The following is a 25,001-nucleotide window of genomic DNA, read 5'->3' as shown; positions in this document are numbered from 1 at the left end:
TTGTTGATTGCTAATCGAACATTCCTTTTGTCCTGGTCGCTTTCTCTTTGAGTGTCGTCATTTATTTTTTTCTTTTTTAGTTCTTTTAGTTTTTACCTTTTTTAGTTTTTTTTTAGTTTTTAGTTTTTTTAGTTTTTTACCTTTTTTTAGTTTTTTTAGTTTTTTAGCTTTTTTATTTTTTTTATTAGTTTTTAGTTTTTTTGTAGTTTTTGCCTTTTTTTTTAGTTTTTTGTCCTGGTCGCTTTCTCTTTGAGTGTCGTCATTTATTAGTTTTTTCCTTTTTTTTTTAGTTTTTTATTGGTTTTTACCTTTATTTTAGCTTATTTTTCAGTTTTTTCCTTTTTTTTAGTTTTTTTTTATTTTTTATTTTTTTTAGTTTTTTACCTTTTTTTAGTTTTTTTAGTTTTTTTAGTTTTTTAGCTTTTTTACTTTTTTTATTAGTTTTTAGTTTTTTTTTGTAGTTTTTGCCTTTTTTTAGTTTTTTCAGTTTTTTTTTTAGTTTTTTATTGGTTTTTACCTTTATAGTTTTTTTAGTTTTTTAGCTTTTTTATTTTTTTTTATTAGTTTTTAGTTTTTTTTGTAGTTTTTGCCTTTTTTTAGTTTTTTCAGTTTTGACGTCACCTAATCCAGTTTTTTCAGGTGACGTCACCTGACACATCCATCCACACATCCATCCATCCATCCATCCACAGACAACTTATTTTTATATATATAGATATATATATATATATATATATATATATACAAGTAAGATTTTGGGATAAGAAAAACTTCTCCGTAAGAAAAGGGGTTTCAATCAAGATTACCAGTCAGCGATCTAACTAGCTTGGAATACAAGTGCAAGTAACAAGTAAGATTTTGGGATAAGAAAAACTTCTCCGTAAGAAAAGGGGTTTCAATCAAGATTACCAGTCAGCGATCTAACTAGCTTGGAATACAAGTGCAATGGTAAATGCTTTTCTGTCCTTCTCCCAAGAAAAAAAAGAACACTGTTGATATTAACGTTTCCTAAGTAAAAAGAGATTCAATGAATATATTCAAAATCGTCAATCGAATAAGACAAGAAAAAAAGAAACATAGTTGCTATTAATGTTTTCTTAATAAAAAGAGATTTGATGAATATTATCAGAATCGCCCATCAAACTGGTAATGTGGACAGGAATGCATTCTTCAGTTTTTCGCATTACAAGTTAATAAGATGTCGTATGTTCCATCTTCTAATCCAGAGGATGTTGTAAGTTCTGGAAGTTCGAATAATTTGAGAGCTCAATACTCAGTAGTGATTCTTACAATCAGCATTCCAGCCTTAGTTCTGAAATTATTTATGCGTGACAAACAGAAGGTTTCTGCGTTGCGTTAAGAATAATAATATATAAATACTTTCGTTAAGTCATCGCATGAACAAATCAGACGAATTCATTGTTTGTAACAGATGTACTAACCGACAGACAAACAACTACTAACCTACGTTTTCAACTGTTTTTCACACTTTGCTGACTACTCAAAATAGCTTTAAGCTAGATTTTGCAAAGGGGAAAAGTGACCAATAACGGGACGACTCTTGAGCCGTGCCCCTAGAACTTAGCTAAAGTGAAAGCCAGTGTGTTCCTGACACTTAGGGCAGCTTTGCTAAAACTATTTTACCAGTGTAGAACTTGATGTAACAATTAGGTGATATTTTTTAGGGGTTCCAATTTGGTTTTACACAGACTTTGGTGACCAATTACGGGATAAACGGAATATAATGGCGGTAATTTTTTTATGAACCAGAAATATATTTAGGGGTAAGTATTATACAGCGCAATGAAAGGCTTTAAAGATATTCTGTCAATAGTTCTCAGAAATTTCGCTCGATAAATTTTTGGCCCTTTGTAGGTCAAATTACAATTTTCGTACTTCATGTTGATAGTAGCTGCAGGGTTCTGGTACATTTTGATTTTTTTTTTTAATAAATTTCATCAAAATCACGCCGTTTTTTGGGGGGTCTTTAACCCCCTTTTTTCTAAAATTATGCAAAATGTGACATGTCATTAACTCTTGATGCAGAAATTTTGAGCTAATAGCATTTGTATATTTAGAATAATTCTAAATATATGGTCCTGTATGCATACATTGCAATTCAATTTCTGCCCTTTAGGATTGTTATTTTTGGTGACAATAATCTTTCTTTGATCAAAGTTTGTAACTATGTAACTGTTTTATCGAGGTTCTCTTAAGTGAGGGGAGACTGCAACAAGAGACTTGTATAGTTAATGCAAGTCTCTACACAACAATGCATAATCAAAGGAAGTCGCAAAAAGAAAAAAAAACTCTGTTGAACGAAGCTTAAAATGGTTGTCTATATCAATCGTTAATTTTATATAGGCTACATGTATCTTTAAGAATAAGTGAACCCCGCTCAGCATTGTAGTATATGATACTGAGAATGAGTGAGCCCCCTCCATATATTCAAAACGAGGAAATAAGCTTCTCATAGGTCTTTGGCGTTTTGCAAAAAGGACCTTACTCCACTTTTTTTTTGAAAATGATTTGAAAGAAATCAAAGAGATCAATCGATTGGTCCATTCAAAATAGGTTTATCTTTAATTCAGACCGAGTTATAAATCATCCCAAAAGGGCGTAAAAAAGAGTGCAAGTCCCTTATCTTCTAAGTAATGAACAGCCTTTCTGACATTTCTAGTGAATTACATTTGAAAAGTTAAATTGGGATCTTCCTTTAGAGTTTCAAGTTTCTTAAACTCTGATTTGCGAGGAAGATTTTTTTATTGTGCGTTTTTATTTTCATTTGGCTCTACTGTATAATTAGTAAAAGTGGACTTGGACCCTTTTTACAAAACATCACAGAAATGACAGTTAGCATTAAGTTTTGGTTACTATTGGCATGAACTGCTTGATCGAGGAAAAACAAAGTTTTGAAATATAGGTTCCTAGTCTTAAATGGTTAAAACAGAACCACCTGATTAACTTAATCCATGCACATGATAAATGGATAAATTATATGGAAAACATAAGACATATGAAAAACAAAAATGTATAATACTCGTGTGTCAATCCGCACCTCGTACTTATACATCAGGAAAATGAATAAAAACACGAGAAACCGAAGAAGGAATTTTGGAAACTAATGAAATTGAAGAAACCAAAATAGAAAAATTAAGATGATATTTACAAATAAATTAGAAGAAAAGGCTTTTTGTGTGGTAAAACTTCTTTTTCTTATAAAAGTGAACTGTAGTGTTTCTTAAAAAAGTGTTTCTTATAAAACTGTTATAAAGAAATCTTTCCTCTTATCTAGTAAAAGGTTCTTAAAAATAGACAGTTATAATAAAAAAGCCATATGGACAAACTGCTTTAATACTACAGTTAACTTGAGATGTTACAGCTTGGATATGATTTTTGAGTTATTGGAATTTGTTTTATACAATACTTATATAAGATTTGGGGGTGATTTGTACAAGCAAATTATGGGAATTCCCATGGGGGGGAATGCCAGCCCATTTATAGCTGACTTGTTTTTAAGTCAACTAGAATATAAATATATGATGGATAAGAATAATCCAATTAATTTAAAACATGCTTTGTCAAATAATAAAAGATATTTAGATGATATTTTGGTCTTAAATTGTAAGGATTTCATTGATATTTCTAAAAATATATATCCATCAGAGCTTATTCTTGAGCCTAGTCATGGCGCTGGTCATGAAGATCATTTCTCAGATTTAAATATTAATATTTGTGATAATAATAAATTAAGTTTTAAAATGTATAATAAAACGGATGATTTTGATTTTGAAGTGATTAGTTTCCCATTCCCTGAAAGTAATATACACTCAAATATCACATATTCAGCGTTTTTCTCACAGTTACTTCGTTATGCAAGGATTTGTAGTAATTATATTGATTTTAAAAATAGATGTAAAATCTTAAGCCAAAAATTGATATCAAGAGGTTTTTCTGCAAATAAATTAACTTGGCAATTTAAAAAATTTAGTTTTCATTATAACGAACTTTTAAATAAATATCAAAAGAATTATCTAGAAATACTTCAAGAAATTTTTAACTAATTTCGGAGGTTCGAGAAATGTTGTCACAGCGCCATTTATTTTGAATTGTGTTTCTAATTGAGCGGAATTTTTAAAAATTAGCCACATGGTAAAGATGAATTCTACAATTGTTTAGTTCATTCAGGTTTTTTGCAATGTGTTAATATTTGTGATTTGGTAAAATTTATAATATTTAGTTTACCTATTGTTGCTAAAGGGAGGGATATATTAACAGGATAAGCTTGTTTTGGTTTTACTTGGTTGTTTTACATTTGCTGTTTTTTTTTCATAGGCATGTATTTTGGGGGTGATACCTGATGCGGGGATGCCATGGATATTCTGTGGTAGCCACAACACTGTGCTGGGTAGAGAATTTAGAGTGGCGAAACCCTATATAGGCCAGTGTATTCTCCTGATGAGCCCTTATGTTGGGTGTTGCCTCTGAATTATTTGACTATATTATTTTTTCTATTGTTTGGTAAATGACGACTTATACTTATTGACGACATGACTGCCTGTCCATGGATTATTCTTTATGGTTGATTGTGTGTGGCTATGCTGTTTGACCTATGTGATTGTATGGATGAGTATGGTTAAGGCCTCATTCAAGTGCTGGTCTATATTAATCACTAATTTAGGAAAACAGTCTTCCTTTTCTCCTTCTGTCTCTTTTTTTTTTTTTTTGTGTTTGTGCTGTAGCATTGGCGATTTCTCTTTTCATGATAAAATAAAAGGACGGGGAAAATCGAGCAAGAACAAAATTTGAGGGATGAAAGCTGTTTGTACTTTCATACTTTCTAATTAACATGTTTTTATAACTCACTCTCGCCCTCAGTCCCTCATTCTAAGCGCTTAAGATTTTGAGTGTTTTGTATGAATTAACTTTTAAAAATGTCTCACAGTTGTACTTGAACGAAAACGTGACTTATCTTATAATTTAGGGATGTTGATCCTACAACCATGGGTGACCCTTAGAGCATTTAAACGTGTAAAAATTTTTGTAGAAGGTAACTAAACTGTTATTGAAACTATATCCACCATGATCATAAAGCTGTACGTCTTTCCACGTTCCTTGCAACAGTGTCCCCTCCTAATAGTGTACTAAACATTGAGTTCCTGAGTGACACCCCCCCCCCCCTGAGTACAGATATGATTAATAACATTATTCTAGGGGTTAAAGCATAACTTTATAACTAAGTAACAGCAGAGGTTAAAACAAAAATTACCATAGACATAACAGGCTTCTCTTCATCCCCATCAATAGGTATAGATGTGCTAGTCACCCACTTATCACTAGCAACAAGGCGAAGTTTCACGTAAGAAGACTGAGGGACAAGAGAATCGGCACGACGAGCGACTGAAGTTTGGCCCAAGTCAAAAACTGTTCCAACATCGTTTAAACTGTCCGACGGCACTAATTGTAAAACTATATCGTCGGGTATATCTAGATGAAAAGAAGGTGAGATTACTGTACCAAATTAGAGTTAAGCAATTATATAGAATAAAGATGAAATCCGTGAAATATTTCACAACCAAAAGACTTAAGTTTGTCCAGAGGCCAATTAAAAAGCTTGAATTTATGGAAGTAGTCTGCTTCTGAGCTGTTGTATTGCGGAAAAATTTGAAAACATTATACAGTAAGCCTTTACTCGAGAATTTTTAATATGTGGTACCGTTTCTTCTTTTCTTTCTCAATCTTCACGATTACCCTTGGAAGTAGTAAGCTCGAAAGTTTATATATAAATAATCCAACACCACCAACAAATATTTTCGTACGAAATTGTTAACGAGTGATTGGGCCATTAGGCATAAGACCCAGCTTGTCATAAAAAGAGGGACGATAAAAATTATCCCTTTTCTGTAAATTTTAGAGGCATACTCGTAGTTTGTTTAACGAGTTTTTTTTTATATCGATCATACTAAAAAACGAAAGACTTTCGCAAATTGTCACGACTTTAAAGGGAAGCAAAGGCAAGGTTACATTTAAGAAATATTTACGGTACGTTTAACTTTTACATTTATATAGGTTAAGTTAGTAACCTAATATAGTAGTTTAGAAACCTAATATAGGTTACGTTAGTAACCTAGTATAAACGTCTACAACATAAGTATTAATTTAATTAGGTTTATATTACCTTACTTTAACATTAGAACCTTTACATTGGATAGATAGATTAACACTTGTTCACATGCAGTCAACAAGCAAAACCAAACTACAACAGCACATTCAACATCATATACTCCCCACTAAGGTCTAAAGCAGGGAATACAGAGAGAAAAGAAAGAATGAAATTGGATAATGTTAGGTTAATTTTGGGCCGATAATAACGGTCAATCTTCACTACCGAAAAAAAAACACAAAATAGATTTAAATGCACAGAAACAAAACTGCAACTTATAATTGAAAAATATTCGACTACGGAAACATATAAAGAAAAACAATATATTTTAATTATACGGTATGCTTCTTTTCAGCACAATATTCATTACCCTGACGATGCACCCTACTTCCCTCTGATGGAAACATATGCAGCCCTAATTATATATCTATTTGTTGTTCTTTTTATTGATAGGTTCGTAATAACACTGGTTACTCAGCGTTCAGACAAGATATTCAATTTAGCTTGAGAGTTGAGTGATGTGTTGAATATTAGACAAAAAAAAAATAAAATACTATTTTAAATGAGTTTAAAATGTGAATAACAATAGAAGGAAACATAATAACCTGATTAATATAGATATGCTGTATGTTACAAAGTAAAAATTTCCCTGCTTCAGATTTTTTTAGTTTGATTGCCTATATTTCTTATGGCTATGTATGGGGCAATCAGGGTGGCTGGGGATGAATTGTCACAAACGCGACAAAACTATAAAAAGAGCATAAAAATAGTAATATGAAACTGCCTCTCTTTTTGTTCTAGCATATCTCTTTCTGGATAGCCGCTATTCGGCAATGTTATTAATATATATTTGTAGGTATTATTATTATGAAAGAACTTTCCAAATAAGTTAACTACAATTTTTCTACAATGATCTGTTAAAAATCAATCCGGTATGGTCTAGTAGCTAGATCAGTGGGCTATTTCCAAGTGGTCCTCGCCTTCGGATATCTGGGTTTCAGCTAGCGGGCCAGGGTTAAATTCCAACCACCAGAATTTTATTTTACCGTAAAATTTAAGACTCAAAACGCCAAGCCACTGTCCACATATCTAAACAATAACTTCATCTCCTATCTCAGTCATTAGACAAAGCCAGACCGTGATGCAACTACTCCAGAGAACATTTAAACCAAGATGAAAATAACCGATATAAGATTTATCATGGGTAGGCACGCCTGTGGCATTCGTATTCACAGCCTGGATGGCAGAAAAAAATCAAGACGAATCGAGCGTCAAGGGGATAAGGAAGAATGCAATACGGTTGAAGAGATAAAAAAAAGAAAAGGAAAAGTATTTAGTCTGGCTATTATAATGCAAAGTTAAAGATAACATTGGCTTGAGAATGAAAAGGAAAAAAAAGAATGAGTTGATCAGGATAATCAAGGTAAAAATTATTTGAACAGTGCAATAACGTGATGACATTTGATTATTAAGTTTATTTCTCCATGTAGTTCTACTTTAAAAAGAAGTTTTAAAAATAACATGAAAACCCCAGTATACGGGGATGGTCTTTTTTTGCAAATTTCGTTCTTGCTTTGAAAATCAAATGTCTCTCGAAATCCAACTTTTGGACTGATAGAAAACCCTTCTCTTAGATAAAAAAGAAGTGGCAACATTATATTTATCAAAAATGAAGAAAAAAATCAAGCCAATTGCATAACTTTCTCCACAGGTCATTAGGCTATTTCATAGCGTTATAAACAAAACTTTATTCGTTTGCTGCACCTTGTGAGAAACCAAGAGGATTACAATCTTTAAAACTGAGAAATACTGTAAGTGCTTGAATTGTCAAATAACGGGGATAGCTCTAAAGGTGGATAGGATAAAGATATTCAAAAGCAAAAAGGGGCATTATAACATTGTATTGGCTACCACTCAAAGCCTAAGCGAGGACAATTTTCTTAGAAAGCCAAGCTAATTACACCAATACAGCTAAAACGAGAACTAAATGTAAAGAATCAAAAGAAAAAAAAAGAAAAATATTCTCCAAAAAAGAAAAGGCGAGAAGTCCGTATGACTAAAATCATTTGTTTCGGCATCTGCAAAACTCTTTTGCTATGTCATAATAAAGCTTAATAATTAAGCTACAGCAAATTATGCAATCAAGGCCACTGTTGGATCAAGTAAAGGATCATATCCCCCTCCCTCTGGCTCCAAACATGCCCTGCACCCAACAAAGCTTGATTAGCAGCCGACAATAAACACGGAAATTTCCCTATTTTCTAGAATTTAATCCAAAGTCAAGCCATAAGCCATGCCTGTGAGATAGGACAGTAGCGAACCACTTTGCCATCTCACCCCCTTTCCTTCTATTTTCACAATCATAAACAGTACAGGTTCGCACCATTTTTTAAATTTGCTCGAGCTACTGGGAAACATACAAATAAGCGCTGAATCAAAGGAAATGGGAGGAGCTTTAATGCGCGCCGAGACCCTTGGTGACAGATATTTTTTAGTTTGATTCTACTGCCTAGACATGTGTACTGTGGTCAAGATCGAGTAGCTATGAACGTTGTCCAGGTGCGACAAAAAGTTAATAGTATTATGAATAAAAAATAATTTTTCTGTTCCAGAGGAGATTCAATTTACAGTCGAAAAGACAAAGCATCTTTCATCGAAAACAACAAGCATCTTTAGTGAATTGACTTCTGTAGTCACCGTTAAACTGGGGAAAATGGAGGCAAATGACCAAGCTAATCAGTGTAAGGAATACGAACCCTATCAAAGCGAAAATGGTGGCTTAAAAAACACCATTCTAATCACCAACTCGTGGTTAAAATGGGAGAAGCTTTTCCAGGCTCAAACTTAATTATGATTAAATTTGAAACAAAAAGGAATTAAAAAGTGATTTCCACGAGGGGGGGGGGGCACGGTATGTTTTCAAAGAATATCATAAAAATTCCAAGTTATTGGCTATTGGGTATTTGATGATTGTTAAATTTTTATATTAAGTTTTTTCATCCATACTAAATAAAAAATAAACAGAGGTGGTTTTAGGAGAAAACACAGGGGGCACTTACCCCAGGCACAGAAATTCTAGGGGCACAAAATTTCTAATAAGTAATTCAACGGTTGATATCATCTTTTTAATTTTAAATTTTATTAATAAACTAGCTGTTGGGGTGGCGCTTCGCGCCACCCCAACACCTAGTTGGTGGGGGCGCTTCGCGCCCCCCCCAAGCCCCCCCGCGCGCGTAAGTCGTTACGCGCCATATTAGTTACGCGCCATTGTAGTTGTGTCCCTATGTCCCACCTGTGAATATAGATATATATATATATATATATATATATATATATATATATATATATATATATATATATATATATATATATATATATATATATATATATATATATATATATATATATATATATATATATATATATATATATATATATATATATATATATATATATATATATATATATATATATATATATATATATATATGTTTTTAACTACGTAAAACTTGCGAATATACAACATTCTTTGCTGTCCCATTGTCTGTGCATATAAATAGATTGTCAGGTTTACCGACTCTTGAACATGCAACATATAATGGTCCGTGGGAAAACAATCCGTATTCAGATCTATACCTCATGATTCTAATGATTGCCCTGAGCTTTGTTGATGGTGATTGCTAATCGACCATTCCCTGAGTCGCCATCGTCATTTATATATCCCCCTGTGCACCCCGGCGTCCCCTTTGTAGTTATGTCCCTGTGTCCCGGTCGTCATTTATATTCCCTGTGTCCCGGTCGTCATTTGTGTCCCGGTGTTCCAGTCTGTGATTTCTCTTTGAGTGTCCCGGGCGTCATTTATATTCCTTGTGTCCCGGTGTCCCGGTCGTCATTTATATCCCCCTGTGCCCCCCGGCGTCCCCATTGTAGTTGTGTCCCTGTGTCCCGGTCGTCATTTACCTTTTTTAGTTTTTTTTCTTCTTTTGTATTAGTGTGAAATAATTCAGACGTCATATGCGGACAAACACGCAACGACATATGCGGACAGACAGACATAACCCACAAACAACTTATTTTTATATATATTTATTCATATTTTTTTAGTTTTCTTTTTCTCTTTTATTTTTCAGTTTTTTCCTTTTTTTTAGTTTTTTTCTTTTTCAGTTTTTAGTTTTTTTTTCGTCATTTGTGTCCCGGTGTTCCAGTCTGTGATTTCTCTTTGAGTGTCCCGGGCGTCATTTATATTCCTTGTGTCCCGGTGTCCCGGTCGTCATTTATATCCCCCTGTGCCCCATTGTAGTTGTGTCCCTGTGTCCCGGTCGTCATTTACCTTTTTTAGTTTTTTTTCTTCTTTTGTATTAGTGTGAAATAATTCAGACGTCATATGCGGACAAAAACGCAACGACATATGCGGACAGACAGACATAACCCACAAACAACTTATTTTTATATATATTTATTCATATTTTTTTAGTTTTCTTTTTCTCTTTTATTTTTCAGTTTTTTCCTTTTTTTTTAGTTTTTTCTTTTTTAGTTTTTAGTTTTTTTTAGTTTTTTATCTTTTTTTAGTTTTTTTTATTTTTTTTTATTTTTTTTTAGTTTTTTTAGTTTTTTAGCTTTTTTAGTTTTTTTATTAGTTTTTATTTTTTTTTGTAGTTTTTGCCTTTTTTTATTTTTTTCAGTTTTTTTTTAGTTATTAGATTTTTACCTTTTTTTAGTTTTTTTTAGTTTTTTAGCTTTTTAGTTTTTTTTTTTTTTTAGTTTTTTTTGCAGTTTTTACCTTTTTTAGTTTTTTTCTTCTTTATTAATATTTTTTTAGTTTTCTTTTTCTCTTATTTTTCAGTTTTTTCCTTTTTTTTAGTTTTTTCTTTTTTAGTTTTTAGTTTTTTTTTGTTTTTTACCTTTTTTTAGTTTTTTTAGTTTTTTTAGTTTTTTAGCTTTTTTAGTTTTTTTATTAGTTTTTAGTTTTTTTTTTAGTTTTTGCCTTTTTTTAGTTTTTTCAGTTTTTTTTAGTTTTTAGTTTTTTACCTTTTTTTAGTTTTTTAGCTTTTTTAGTTTTTTTTCTTTTAGTTTTTTTATAGTTTTTACCTTTTTTAGTTTTTTTTCTTCTTTTGTATTAGTGTGAAATAATTCAGACGTCATATGCGGACAAACACGACGTCACTCGACAGACAGACAGACAGACATAACCCACAAACAACTTATTTTTATATATATTTATTCATATTTTTTAGTTTTCTTTTTCTCTTTTATTTTTCAGTTTTTTCCTTTTTTTTTAGTTTTTTTCTTTTTTAGTTTTTAGTTTTTTTTAGTTTTTTACCTTTTTTTAGTTTTTTTAGTTTTTTTAGTTTTTTAGCTTTTTTAGTTTTTTTTTATTAGTTTTTATTTTTTTTTGTAGTTTTTGCCTTTTTTTTATTTTTTTCAGTTTTTTTTTAGTTATTAGATTTTTACCTTTTTTTAGTTTTTTAGCTTTTTAGTTTTTTTTCTTTTTAGTTTTTTTTGTAGTTTTTACCTTTTTTAGTTTTTTTCTTCTTTTGTATTAGTGTGAAATAATTCAGACGTCATATGCGGACAAACATGACGTCACCTGATCCACAGATCCACAGATCCACAGACAACTTATTTTTATATATATAGAAGATTAGAGGGCAATAAATGAAAATAATTATATATCATGCAATGAGAATAAAAATATAAAAACATGAAGATCATTACAGGCAGTCAAACAACCTAAGCTTCATTTATTGTGCTTTCAATCACCAGCAAAATTTGTCTTTAAATTTAAAGCCTTTTTAATTTACCCAGGCGATACGTATTACAATCTTCCAGCTATCTTACCATAGATTGATCTGTCTATCATATTATGCTGCCTGAATAGTTACTACAATATCAAACTACATCTTCTGTAGTAATAGAAAGGTTTCCGAAATAGTAGACACATCCCACATTTTAAGGAGTCGCCAAATTTTTATTGAACGGGGACAAAAATTAAAATAAATACAGTTGTCAGACAAAAAAATTTTCCCAATTTTTCAGAGAGAGGGGAGTCATTCCAACCGATGTCAATATTATTAGTGGAGAGTACCTTCCACCATGTTTGCTGGCATACGGGTTTTCCCAGGTCCAAATAAACAGCATTTTGGGCTTGATTTGGATCTCAGTTTACAATTGCCAAGCCCTTGAAACATAAGATGGAATACAAAATGTGGATATAAATATAAAAAAAGGAATACAATATATAGAATATGAAATATAAGACGTACCTGAGTGTCTTCTTCGGTTGGACTCTGCATTAATTATAGCCGGATCTAATTGAGCACCACCAAGATAGAAACCTGTGGCTAAATGTTTAAATCGAAAAAGTGAATTCCAATGCGCGGCTCCACTTTGACAGGGGTCTAATTGTACTATTTCTACTTCCCATAGAGCTTTACTTGAAGTAGCAGCAGTCGCTGATGAACGTCCTAATTTTCCAAGGATAGAATTAAACTACAGTCAAAGCCAGTTTATAGGAAGCCAGAAAAAGCTAGGTAATGGGAAGTATGCTAGTATATTTGTTCTATTTATTATGCGTCCAATAGAAAATTAAAAAAGATAGAGCAAGGACAAGGAAAAATCTGAAGCAAATTCTTCCAGTTCAACTTCGCTTGGAGCGGTAGCCATTCCAACCTCTAATTTTTGGATAACTATAACCAAACAAATACGCAAAAAAACAAATGATTTCTCACTGGTGTCCCAATAAGACCCTTCTGGGGATGTGAGGAGGGCCCATCTCTAGAATATTTCACGTAGGGTAGAAAATAAAATAAAAAGCCAAATAATCCTAATACTCATTTAAAATATTAATTAATTCTGCATCTTCATTCTGTTTTTTTTTTGCAGGGAGGAGGGAGGTTAGCTGTTTCTTTCTCCTTCCTTGTCCTAAAATACATTTCCAGGATTCAATTTATATATTTAAGACACTTTAAAGGAGTCGACAATTCCAACACAAGTGATCTCGTAGGGGATTCATCTCCTTTTCCAACATACCAGTTCTCCTTTTCTTTACATCCGTCTTTTTCTTTCCCTTCTATCCTAAATAAAGATTTAAGTATCGAATTTTTCCCTTAAAATTTAAGACAAAATTCTAAATGAAAGTATTTCCTATACTTTGGGTATGCCTTTCCATAGGAAATCCCTAAAATACTCCATGAAATGTAGTTTTGTTGCCTAAGAGACTGCATCGTTAACAATATGGCCAGTTTCTTATATGCATGGTGTTCTTAAAGAAGATGTACATAAAGCTACAGTTTTTAACACTTAATTTTAGACACAAAGCTACATAATAATTTTCATTTTTGAAATATTTCACGATAAACTATTAGAGATTAAGAAAAAGGCAATGCTAAATAAGAATGAGATTGGCTCAGAAAACTGAAATAGGCAGGCTTTGTTTATCAGATACTCCCTGTTTGATAAAAGAAGGTATTGTACCTATAAGTACAAATATGCTATTCTTAAATGATCAAGTGTTTGCCCTTTTCACACTTCTTTCTTGGCCCTGGTGCAGTATATATTTAAATATCGGAAGTAATGTTCAGGCTTTGAGAGATTTTTTTTACATTGGTTTCTATTTTATTTAGTTCTTTGTTATATATTTTTTTCGTTTAATGCCTATTTATTATTTATACATTTTTTAGCATTGTTCTTTTTTTTTAGGTATACCAGGATACAATCTGGACCACTATTATGTATAAGACATTACTGATTATACACAGGATTACTGGGGCTACAATTTGGACTGTAAATTTATTTCTGATGTGATGATACATGACTCTTACTTTAGAGACGTAGAGTCCACATACAGAAGTCTTGTGGTGGCACAGTAGATATTTGGAAATTTACAAGAAGCAGTCCAAAAAGGAACGTCCGCTCTGAAGATTGACGGTTACAACAATCAACATTCATAAATTCAACTGAAAAATATATATGCAAAAATATATAAATATAAATGCAAAATTAAAATCAAATATGAATCTCTCGTCCTGACGAAAACCATTCCATTCCCAGTAGACTGTTTCAATTGAATTTTAAGTTGCTGCAGGAGTTCAGCCACTTTCTATTAATTTTTTTTCAGTTTAACTTGTATGTTCGTTAATGAAAACATTCTTTTCTAGCGGTAGATTATTTTGTTCATTCAGCATTTACACTTACTAATAACAATATGGATTAGCTATTTTATGGGTACTAGGTTTTTTTGGCTGTTTTTAATATTGAAAAATCAAATACACCATCATTCAAGTGAATTATGCAAATCCTTATCATCGCATCAATGAAGGAAGCAGTTATTTCTCTTTTTGGATTTTTCTTTTGCTATAAAAAACTTCTTGGCCCCTTTAACGTATTTATAGTTAATATCTTCTGCTATATATATTTTTTTTTTATTTTGACAACCCCTTATCAACAGTGAAACATAAGGAGTTGCAGTAGTTTGATCTGATCACGCAGTTTCTAAAGTGGGGCGATATCCAAATAGAAATTAATTCTAGTTTTTAATGAATAATCTAAATGGTTTAGATCAAATTCACACAGCCCGCAGTCCGCAAGTTCTATGAATATAACTCATCAAAACAAAGTGAAACTACAATTTTTTGACTAAAATATTCAGTACTGAGTTGAAATTTTGGTATTTATTAATTAAACGAAACATACTCAAGATTTGCGCTTAGGTTAGATCTGAGAAAACCGGTTTCATAGCAACAAAGGCAAGTGACGGGTGATTTGACACACTCATCTCAAATAATATCCATTCCATTAGAACTGAATATGTTGAAGTTTTATAATTTAATAAAATATTTATGGAAGTATTTCTCAGTATAAGGTTCCATCCTAAAGCTCCCTAGGGGGAGGGGAAGATTTCCTTTTCTCCAACGAAAATACCAAAAAAGGGCGATTTTTCCAAGGAAATACCAAAAAGTATCTTTAAAAATCTAGAGAGGTGGGGGGATTTAGAAGAACTCTTTCTCCCTAGATATTATAACTATTTTTTCTTTAGGCTCACGTAATGATGTAGTTTTGTTGTGTGTTATATATTCATATTTATATTTTTTTTTTTTTTTTGGTACACTGTATCACCATCAACACCCTATATCCATTGGACTTTTTTTGTACAACTCAGCAAGCAATACTTCTGGTGTACTACAGGTTTGACTTTGTTTGTGGTGTCCGAAAATATTTTATTACAACTCCTAAAGTTTCATTCTATCACATTTAACTCTGCAAGACAGGAAAAAACGAAAATATGCAAAACAACATTTTATATATTAATGCTACTAAATTAATATATGTATATATATATATATATATATATATATATATATATATATATATATATATATATATATATATATATATATATATATATATATATATATATATATATATATATATATATATATATATATATATATATATATATATATATATGTATATATATATATATATGTATATATATATATATATATGTATATATATATATATATGTATATATATATATATATATGTATATATATATATATGTATATATATATATATATATATATATATATATATATATATATACTAGCTGTTGGGGTGGCGCTTCGCGCCACCCCAACACCTAGTTGGTGGGGGCGCTTCGCGCCCCCCCCCCAAGCCCCCCCGCGCGCGTAAGTCGTTACGCGCCATAATAGTTACGCGCCATTGTAGTTGTGTCCCTATGTCCCACCTGTGAATATAGATAGATATATATATATGGTTTTAACTACGTAAAACTTGCGAATATACAACATTCTTTGCTGTCCCATTGTCTTTGCATATAAATAGATTGTCAGGTTTACCGACTCTTGAACATGCAACATATAATGGTCCATGGGAAAACAATCTGTATTCAGATCTATACCTCATGATTCTAATGATTGCCCTTGAGCTTTGTTGATGGTGATTGCTAATCGACCATTCCCTGTCCCGGTGTCCCGGTCGTCATTTACATCCCCCTGTTTCCCCCGGTGTCCCCGTTGTAGTTGTGTCCCTGTGTCCCGGTCGTCATTTATATTCCCTGTGTCCCGGGTCCCGGTCGTCATTTGTATCCCGGTGTCCCGGTCTGTATATACATTCGTTTTTTAGTTTTGTTTTTCTCCTTTATTTTTTTCCTTTTTTTTTCTTTTTTAGCTTATTTAGATTTTTAGATTTTTTAGTTTTTTTATTAGTTTTTAGTTTTTTTTTCTTTTTAGTTTTTTTGTCCCGGTCGTCATTTATATCCCCCCTGTTTCCCCCGGTGTCCCCGTTGTAGTTGTGTCCCTGTGTCCCGGTCGTCATTTATATTCCCTGTGTCCCGGTCGTCATTTGTATCCCGGTGTACCGGAGTTGTGTCCCTGTGTCCCGGTCGTCATTTATATTCCCTGTGTCCCGGGTCCCGGTCGTCATTTGTATCCCGGTGTCCCGGTCTGTATATACATTCGTTTTTTAGTTTTGTTTTTCTCCTTTATTTTTTTCCTTTTTTTTTCTTTTTTAGCTTATTTAGATTTTTAGATTTTTAGTTTTTTTATTAGTTTTTAGTTTTTTTTTCTTTTTAGTTTTTTTGTCCCGGTCGTCATTTATATCCCCCTGTTTCCCCCGGGTCGTCATTTATACTCCCTGTGTCCCGGTGCTTTGTTGATTGCTAATCGAACATTCCTTTTGTCCTGGTCGCTTTCTCTTTGAGTGTCGTCATTTATTTTTTTCTTTTTTAGTTCTTTTAGTTTTTACCTTTTTTAGTTTTTTTTAGTTTTTAGTTTTTTTAGTTTTTTACCTTTTTTTAGTTTTTTTAGTTTTTTTTAGTTTTTTAGCTTTTTTATTTTTTTTATTAGTTTTTAGTTTTTTTGTAGTTTTTGCCTTTTTTTTAGTTTTTTTAGTTTTTTAGCTTTTTTATTAGTTTTTAGTTTTTTTTGTAGTTTTTGCCTTTTTTTAGTTTTTTTAGTTTTTTAGCTTTTTTATTTTTTTTATTAGTTTTTAGTTTTTTTTGTAGTTTTTGCCTTTTTTTTCTCTTTGAGTGTCGTCATTTATTAGTTTTTTCCTTTTTTTTTTTAGTTTTTTATTGGTTTTTACTTTATTTTAGCTTATTTTTCAGTTTTTTCCTTTTTTTTAGTTTTTTTTATTTTTTATTTTTTTTAGTTTTTTACCTTTTTTTAGTTTTTTTAGTTTTTTAGCTTTTTTACTTTTTTTATTAGTTTTTAGTTTTTTTTGTAGTTTTTGCCTTTTTTTAGTTTTTTCAGTTTTTTTTTTAGTTTTTTATTGGTTTTTACCTTTATAGTTTTTTTAGTTTTTTAGCTTTTTTATTTTTTTTATTAGTTTTTAGTTTTTTTTGTAGTTTTTGCCTTTTTTTAGTTTTTTCAGTTTTGACGTCACCTGATCCAGTTTTTTCAGGTGACGTCACCTGACACATCCATCCACACATCCATCCACACATCCACAGACAGACAACTTATTTTTATATAGATAGATATTTATATTTTGTGTACATACCTGTAGCTCGAAGGAATATATAATTAACATCTTTGTATTCATCACATGTTACGAATCTCTCTTGCTCTGTGTGAAACAAACGAATAACGTCACCTCCTTTTAAAATTTCCTCCTGATTATCTTGGTAATCGAGGAACAAATTGATTTTCCACGGCGTTGGAGTGTTTAAAACATTCACCTATAAAAAGATATAATAAAGAAAACAAAAACCTTGAAGTGCCAAGAACATCAAAATAAAATCCTTTTTTGCACCTCGATCCATATTGACCCCTACCCCCGGACCCATTAATACGAGAGAATCGCGATTTTCTACTATTTTTCTTTTGGTTGTTTCAAAATTATGAGGTTTTTTGGGGAGTAGAAATCTTATCAGCAATGCTACGTTGAACCGTGAAAATTCAAACATCAATAGCATGCTAATTCCTAATGTCTACTACAATTTCAAAGGTAAGTTACAAATTAAGTTGTTTGGTACCCCATGTTTTTAGCTTATATTTTGCTGATCATTCAGACAAGTCTCATTTATTTAGATTTGGCACCCAACACAATCTAAAACAGCATAACGGCATGTGGAGGTCTTATTTGTTAAAAATTGAATTTCCGACTTTTCTTAATTTAATAACATATAATTAATAGCATTTCTAAATCTATATAGTTGTGCAAGATTCAGTTTAACCAATTCAAACAATCAAGTTGCCACCCTTCTTGTTGTATTAAACTAAAAAAAGGAAAGTAGGTTACAAGTCCAGCTTAACCAGCCCATGACACTTCCGTTTAAACTTTAATTTCTAGTTGAATTATCGAATATTCCCTAGCATTATCTAGCTCAAGTAAGCTTAGCTAATGAAGCTCTTTTTATTGTCTAAATGCTCTGAAAAAAACTAAAATGCTTTCAGTTTTTGAAAAAAAATCACATCCACCATTTTAAACTCAAGGGCATATTTTAAGTTATATTTCTGTTTAAATAAATACGATCTTCTCCTACATTAATATCATTTTTTTTCTTCTCTAAATGAGCCAATTAAACTTTTAAAACTTAACATTTTTCTCATTCTTTGCATAAGGTAAGACAAACATAATATTTCCTAGAAGTACACTTAAACAGCGTACAACTTCGAACAAGAAGCTGGCTTTTTCTGATAAAAGGCAGTCTGCTTGGCAAATACTTTTAAATTAGAACATGCATACCCAAAGAAGAAAATATTATAGATCAGCCATCAATAAGTGTATAACTCGAAGTTGGATGAGCTGAAGTCTCAACAGCAAGTTTCCCACAAATCCAGCATTAAAAATATTCAGTATCATTAAGTTAAACTCTCAAACTTAAGGTGAGCGCAGGGAACGCTCAAAATGAGCATTAATTTGCCAACAAGTCCTGAGTCATAGTTGCAGCAAGAGCATACCCTACAGTAGAAGAAATTTCAAAAATGGGTTTTTAAGAAACTGTCTAGAGACAAATATTTTCCATGGGATACTATTTCTAAAATAGGAATTTTCTTCGAAAAAAAATTCCTGCATATGTGCCTGAATTTCACCGCTCAACCAGTTGATTTTCACAGCAAATGGTAAAAGAAAGAAGAAGATAAAAGTTCGATACTAGAAGTAGCTCAAAAGCCCCTTTATTAAAAAAAAAAACTTTCCGTGAATTATTTTGGTTTCTCGAAACTTGATTAATAAAACTTAGGCTTCGTGCGTTGCTGTGGTCTCAAAGGAAGGAAATTCAAGAAAAATTTACCTTACAACCCTTCCCGACAATTCTGTTTCACTGGGAAACCAAGTCCATAAATCAGAAAGATGATGATGCATTGAATCGATAAACACGAATATCGAATTTTTATAACATCATGTTTTCCGCATTAGCGTTAATCCCAGACTGAATATAGTTGTACTTTACTCTACATTTAAATGAATTATCTAAATAATTTATTTTGCTTAAATATGCGGAGTGGGAAAAAGATGTGCAAGAAAAAGAAAAAAATCATGCCTAAAACCTTCGCAAGAGTTTGGCCTACTCAACAACTTTTTACAGCTTTTTGATGAACGGAAGAACGGTGCAGTAAAGCACACAGGATATTCGATTTTATATTTATGTTACCGTGAATGTCCGAAATCTTGTTAATGTCGACATTCACTGCTGAAAGTCCGAAATTCCTTTTTCTCTGCTTGGATTCAATTAGCTTTACGAGTCACGTTTTTCTGTCTTACGGAAGTAATGATGGTAAAAGTTAAAGTTATGTTAGATTCAGGCACGTAAGCAGGAATTTTTTTTTTTGGGGGGGGGGGGCAAAACCTTCGAAACAGCAGATATAAAGTAGCACTTTTTTATTTAGTAACTAAATAAAGGCAAAAAGCACGTATGTCGGAAAATACGGATTAACTTTATCTATACTTTAAATCGTAACCTTCGAGCAGAGCTAATAGCAAATTTCTCCAAAATTTCATCGACTGATACGAGAACATCTCTGTGGACATTCAAGAGTGCCAAGCCATTCAGTCGGTCTTCACTCATCCAACTGCGAAGATACGTTTTGATCCTTTTCATCGAAGAAAATGACCTCTCAACACATGCTGTAGACGTAGGAATGACACAAAAGATGCTCAGTAACTTGTGAATATTCGGAAATATTCCACGTTCGCACTCAGCCAAGCTCTGCAATGCTGTCTTCGGGAAAAGACTGGGTGCTACTTTCAGCCACTTAGCTCGCCATAGTTCAAGCTTAGCCATCACAGCGGAGTCTGGACTCGTTAGATTTGAGGCATGACACAAAAGATGCTCAGTAACTTGTGAATATTCGGAAATATTCCGCGTTCGCACTCAGCCAAGCTCTGCAATGCTGTCTTCGGGAAAAGACTGGGTGCTACTTTCAGCCACTTAGCTCGCCACAGTTCAAGCTCAGCCATCACAGCGGAGTCTGGACTCGTTAGATTTGAGGCATTATAATTTGATCAGTTCTTTAAGATCGCTGCTAGGCTGTTTCACAACAAAAGATGGCAGTATTCCGCTGAAGCCTTTCAGCGTGACCTTGTGCTTTGTGAATCGAGATTCAAGTGATTGTATTAGCTGATCTACAAATGGGAGGAAAATGGAGACGCGATAGTAAAATTCTATATGTTTTTCTGCCGGGATATCACTTGGGATTTTGACAAGTTTCCTCTTTCCTGGCATGACAAGAGTAATTTCTAGTTCTCTGCATAGCCTAGTTGCTTCCAGAAACAGCTGATGAAACCTTCCCTCGGCACTATTTCGGATTTCTTTGAACATTTCTGTTTCACTTTCGACGCACTGAATGCACATAACCATCTGTATAACCATCTGTGTTTTCAGACTGCAGCAGCTTAGATAGATTCAATGTATACCCAAGAAAAAAATCCATCACAATGAGGGTCACTATGTAGTCCAAGCTCAGGATGTTGTTGAGCAGACTTCTGGCTTTCGACAACGTTACCGAGTCCCCGTCCGTCTGTATCTCCTCTAGGGCCTTAAAGATCGGCACAATCAACTGTTTTGAGATCTGAATAGCATCATTTCTGTCGACCCACCTAGTTTCGCACAAGCCTTTAAGATTAAGTGCAGTATAAGTTTTTAGGATAGCGCTTCGCTTTGCACTAAAGTGGGAGAAATTAACTGTTTCACGAATTACCATCATAAAGTGCTTGATTTCAGCTATTTTGCTCGAGTCCGTGAGGACCAAGTTTAGGGAGTGAGCGATACAGTGAACGTACTTGGCGAGCGGATATTTGCTCGAAATAAAAGCCTGGACCCCTGACAAATGTCCAATCATGTTTGGAGCTCCATCATAACCTTGTCCCCTGCAGAGTTTCATGTCGAGGCCAAGTTTCTCAATTCGACTTAGGATAAACTGACCAAGGCTTTCATCGCGCAAGTCCTTAGCAACAGCGAAATCGATGAACTCTTCCCTAATCTGCAGCGTTTCACTGTCCACAAATCGAAGCCCTGGAGCCATTTGTTCCTGCCTTGATATATCTGTAGTCTCGTCTGCAGGAATGGTAAAAAAAATTGGCAGATTTAACTTGGTCAACTATTTTTTCGGTTATTATCTGCCCACAAATATCAATTAATTCATTCTGGATTCTTGGGCTGCAATACTGAGCATTGCCTGCACTTCTCTCAAAGATATCTTTCATAACTGGATCGTCCTTCATCCGATAGCGTATCAAGGTCCTGAAATTTCCATCGTTTTTTACAGGCTCAACAAAGGTAAATTTCCCAGAGTCTTCATCACCACGCAGAGCAATACCCTGTCTTCCACACATATGGCTTTAAAACAAGCTGACCTAATTTTTGATGGAAACCTCGTCCGGCTTGGTCAGAAGCAAACACAGTACAATACTTACAGAAAAATCCTTTTTTTACTGCCGAAAAACTAGCCAAACATACTTATCCGTCCAGCTAATCTAAAACTTCCTTGTTTTCGTTCCTATGACTTGAACTGGGAATGGATGGTTACTGTTGGGTTTAAAAGGCCCTTTGAGTAAGTTGTACTTTATTTCATCGGAAAGCGAGCCTCTTCTGTCAAAGAAACTTCCTATGTCAAGCACAATGTCAATATTTATTTCAGCTTTCGTCACTTCAGCATTTGCTGATATTTGCTGAGCTGAAGTCCTAGGTTCAGTTCCAAAGGGTACGTTTTCGTGAGGTGGAGACGAAGGCTCATTACCGACGGCAGTATTCACTTCGCTATTGCCATCTCTTTCTGATTCAACATCACTAATTCGTCTTTTTTTTTGCTCCAAAGTTCGCGAACACTCTGCTATTTTTTCGGCATTTTCACATTTGGTAACGACCTGTAAATAAAGAACCATCGGTGGCAACAGTAATGGAAAATCTAAAGAAAAAAAATTAAGCATGTTTGGTGACAACATATAGATCATAGAATATTCACTTTACGGTAATTGTAACACTGTCAAATTTATTAAGCTTAATGGCACCCGTTAAAAGTTAGTAGAACGTGTAAACTTTTATTATTTTATAATAAAAAAAGCCCCCTGTCCAACCAGAATCGATCTGATCTTAGCGGAAACTGCACTGTCTAATTCTGTACTCCTAACATTCTCTAAACAGAATTTCCAAGTCCCTAACTAAGAAATGCAAAATTTCTGATGTTACATGGTTTATCAATATTATTTAAATTTTTTTTTGCTAGTGTATCAAACAAGCAATCGTAGAAATTCTGGAGGAATCTCATTTCAAGATGTGTTGTTAGCTCTTTAATAGTATTAAGGCATAATTTAGGGCTGTTGCTCCCGGGACTATGGGTGCCATTGTATCCGATCTTTCGAGTATTTTAAACAAAATGGCGATTTTAAAACGCTGATCCAGTGGAAATTGGGTATATAAGGACCCCTAAGGCACATTTGTTGTTGGTCGATCTGTTCTCCAATCGTTTTCAGTGAGAAAAAGGAACTAGAAAAAGAGCTCGGTGTTTCTTTTCGCGGATGGGGACAAGAAGACTGAAGCCTCAAAAGTACGTTTTAGGCTCAAGTTATGTTCATAGCGATTTAGAACCAGTGATTAATCTATTATGTCCCACTGAAAGGGAAATTTTAGGGTTAACAGTGCAATATGGGTGCTGTGGGGGGGTAGTTCTTCTATTGCGAAAACGAATGAAAAACGATAGTTTCCAAAATTGATCCATTAAAAGCTGTACTTTATCCTGAAAAGGGGGGATAAACGCCCTAATATCAAGGATAATTCTATTTTGCAGTGGAAAGCACTCTCTTTACAAAAAAAAAAATAACAATACAATCGCTAATTAGGGGAGGGTGGGGTTGGTTTGGACAATGCCCGAATGCACCCCACTGTAGTTGTCCGAACCAACCCCACCTGAAAGAAAAAGCCTGAAACCTCACCTACGCCTCAAAACTTACAGATGGCGCCAAAAACCAAAATTGAAACAACTTAACAAAGTCTAAGTTAAAAGTGTCACGCATTAAGGAAGCTAAATGTTTATTAATATAGGATAAATTAAATCTCAAAGTAAAGAAGATACAGGATGCCTTACCTTGGTTTTTTCAGTTTTTTTTTTTCAAATATTTCCAAAACGACTGCACTTGGGGTAACAAAACTACATACGCAAGTAGAATGCTAGATGGCAGGTCTACAGTGTTTTTTTCTTCATTAGCAGACGGTGCTGTAGGAAGAGAAGCGCTTGTCCAGATTCAGCCCGCGTCCGAACCAACCCCACTCTCCCCTACTTCAAAGACGGTAAAAAGTTAGACAGAAAATGGGTTAATAATTGGGCAGTGACTTGACCAGATAATGGTATGCTGTAAAATCACAAAAAAAGGCTTCACACATGATTCTTAATAAAAGCCCTACTTTTGTCAGAAATCCCAAGAAACCATGCGAAAATTAAACATTTCACAAAGTTTCGGGGGGGGGGGGCTGGGCCCGAAGCCCCCCCCCCCCCCCCTGCGTACGTGCCAGGTTAGATTAGGTTATGTTAGTTTAGGTTAGGTTAGATAAGGTTATGTTAGGTTAAGTTTGGCTATATATATCAGAAATGGACTAAAAACCTAAGCTACCAAACCTAATCTAACCTAACCTGTCATCATCAAACCTTGCATTAAATTGAAAAAGTTGACTGGCAACAATGACTAAATCCAAGGAGAAAAAAAAGTATTTCGGACATTCACTAGTGAATGTCGACATTCACGAAATTCGAATATTCACAAAATAAACAGTCAGGGGCAACAGTCATTTGCCCCTTTCCTTTTTAAAGAACAAAAAGTAAACAAAAAGTAAAAAAATTTTAAACGCTTATGGGGGATATGGCACCCTCACTCAGTTTGTTTTAGTAGTAGAGCATTTCTGCAATAGATTAGCTCAGTTTATTTAAACCATGCAAAACACAAGCAGTACTGAGCATTTTTCGTGGGCATAATGTGAAAAAAAAAACCGTTACTCTTACTTCTTTAAAGCCGGCGTCAGTAATATGAAACGATTAAAAGGGTGATATTTAAAATAAGTCTGAACCGGGCATTTGAAGTATTGCGTTGGGCGGAGGTACATTTCAAACGAAAATAACGAAGGTACAATTCACACGAAAATAACAAAGGTAGATGTTGTTCAGACGTAACACCTCCACAAAACAGAACGTGTTAGATGGTTCGACAGGATACGGAGCATGAAGATCCTCCAATCCTTTAAGTTGTCACCCCTGTTTGAGCAGCTTAGCATGATCATCTACTTCAGCTGCTTACTCAAACACCCGCATGAATCATTCTCGAGGTTGACCCAACTGCAAATGGCATGAAACACCCCTGAGATAGGTCACGCACAAGATGGGCGGACGTA

The 25,001-nt window shown here is 33.4% G+C and overlaps 1 protein-coding gene across 2 annotated transcripts in view; it reads right to left on the bottom strand.

Moving 5' to 3' along the window:
- The window catches only part of LOC136027136 (inositol 1,4,5-trisphosphate receptor-like), a 206,347-nt gene that overhangs the window by 144,917 nt on the left and 36,429 nt on the right, over positions 1–25,001 (bottom strand). For both annotated transcript variants that reach the window (XM_065704102.1, XM_065704101.1), the window contains exons 6-8: positions 17,684–17,861; positions 12,427–12,627; positions 5,270–5,487 (exon numbers count right to left, since the gene is read on the bottom strand). In XM_065704102.1, the coding sequence (XP_065560174.1) occupies positions 5,270–5,487; positions 12,427–12,627; positions 17,684–17,861 (597 nt within the window). The remainder of the gene's footprint in view (positions 1–5,269; positions 5,488–12,426; positions 12,628–17,683; positions 17,862–25,001) is intronic.

Source organism: Artemia franciscana, chromosome 5 (genome assembly GCF_032884065.1).
Source record: "Artemia franciscana chromosome 5, ASM3288406v1, whole genome shotgun sequence".
NCBI lineage: Eukaryota > Metazoa > Arthropoda > Branchiopoda > Anostraca > Artemiidae > Artemia > Artemia franciscana.
This window is presented reverse-complemented; position numbering and strand designations above follow the sequence as displayed.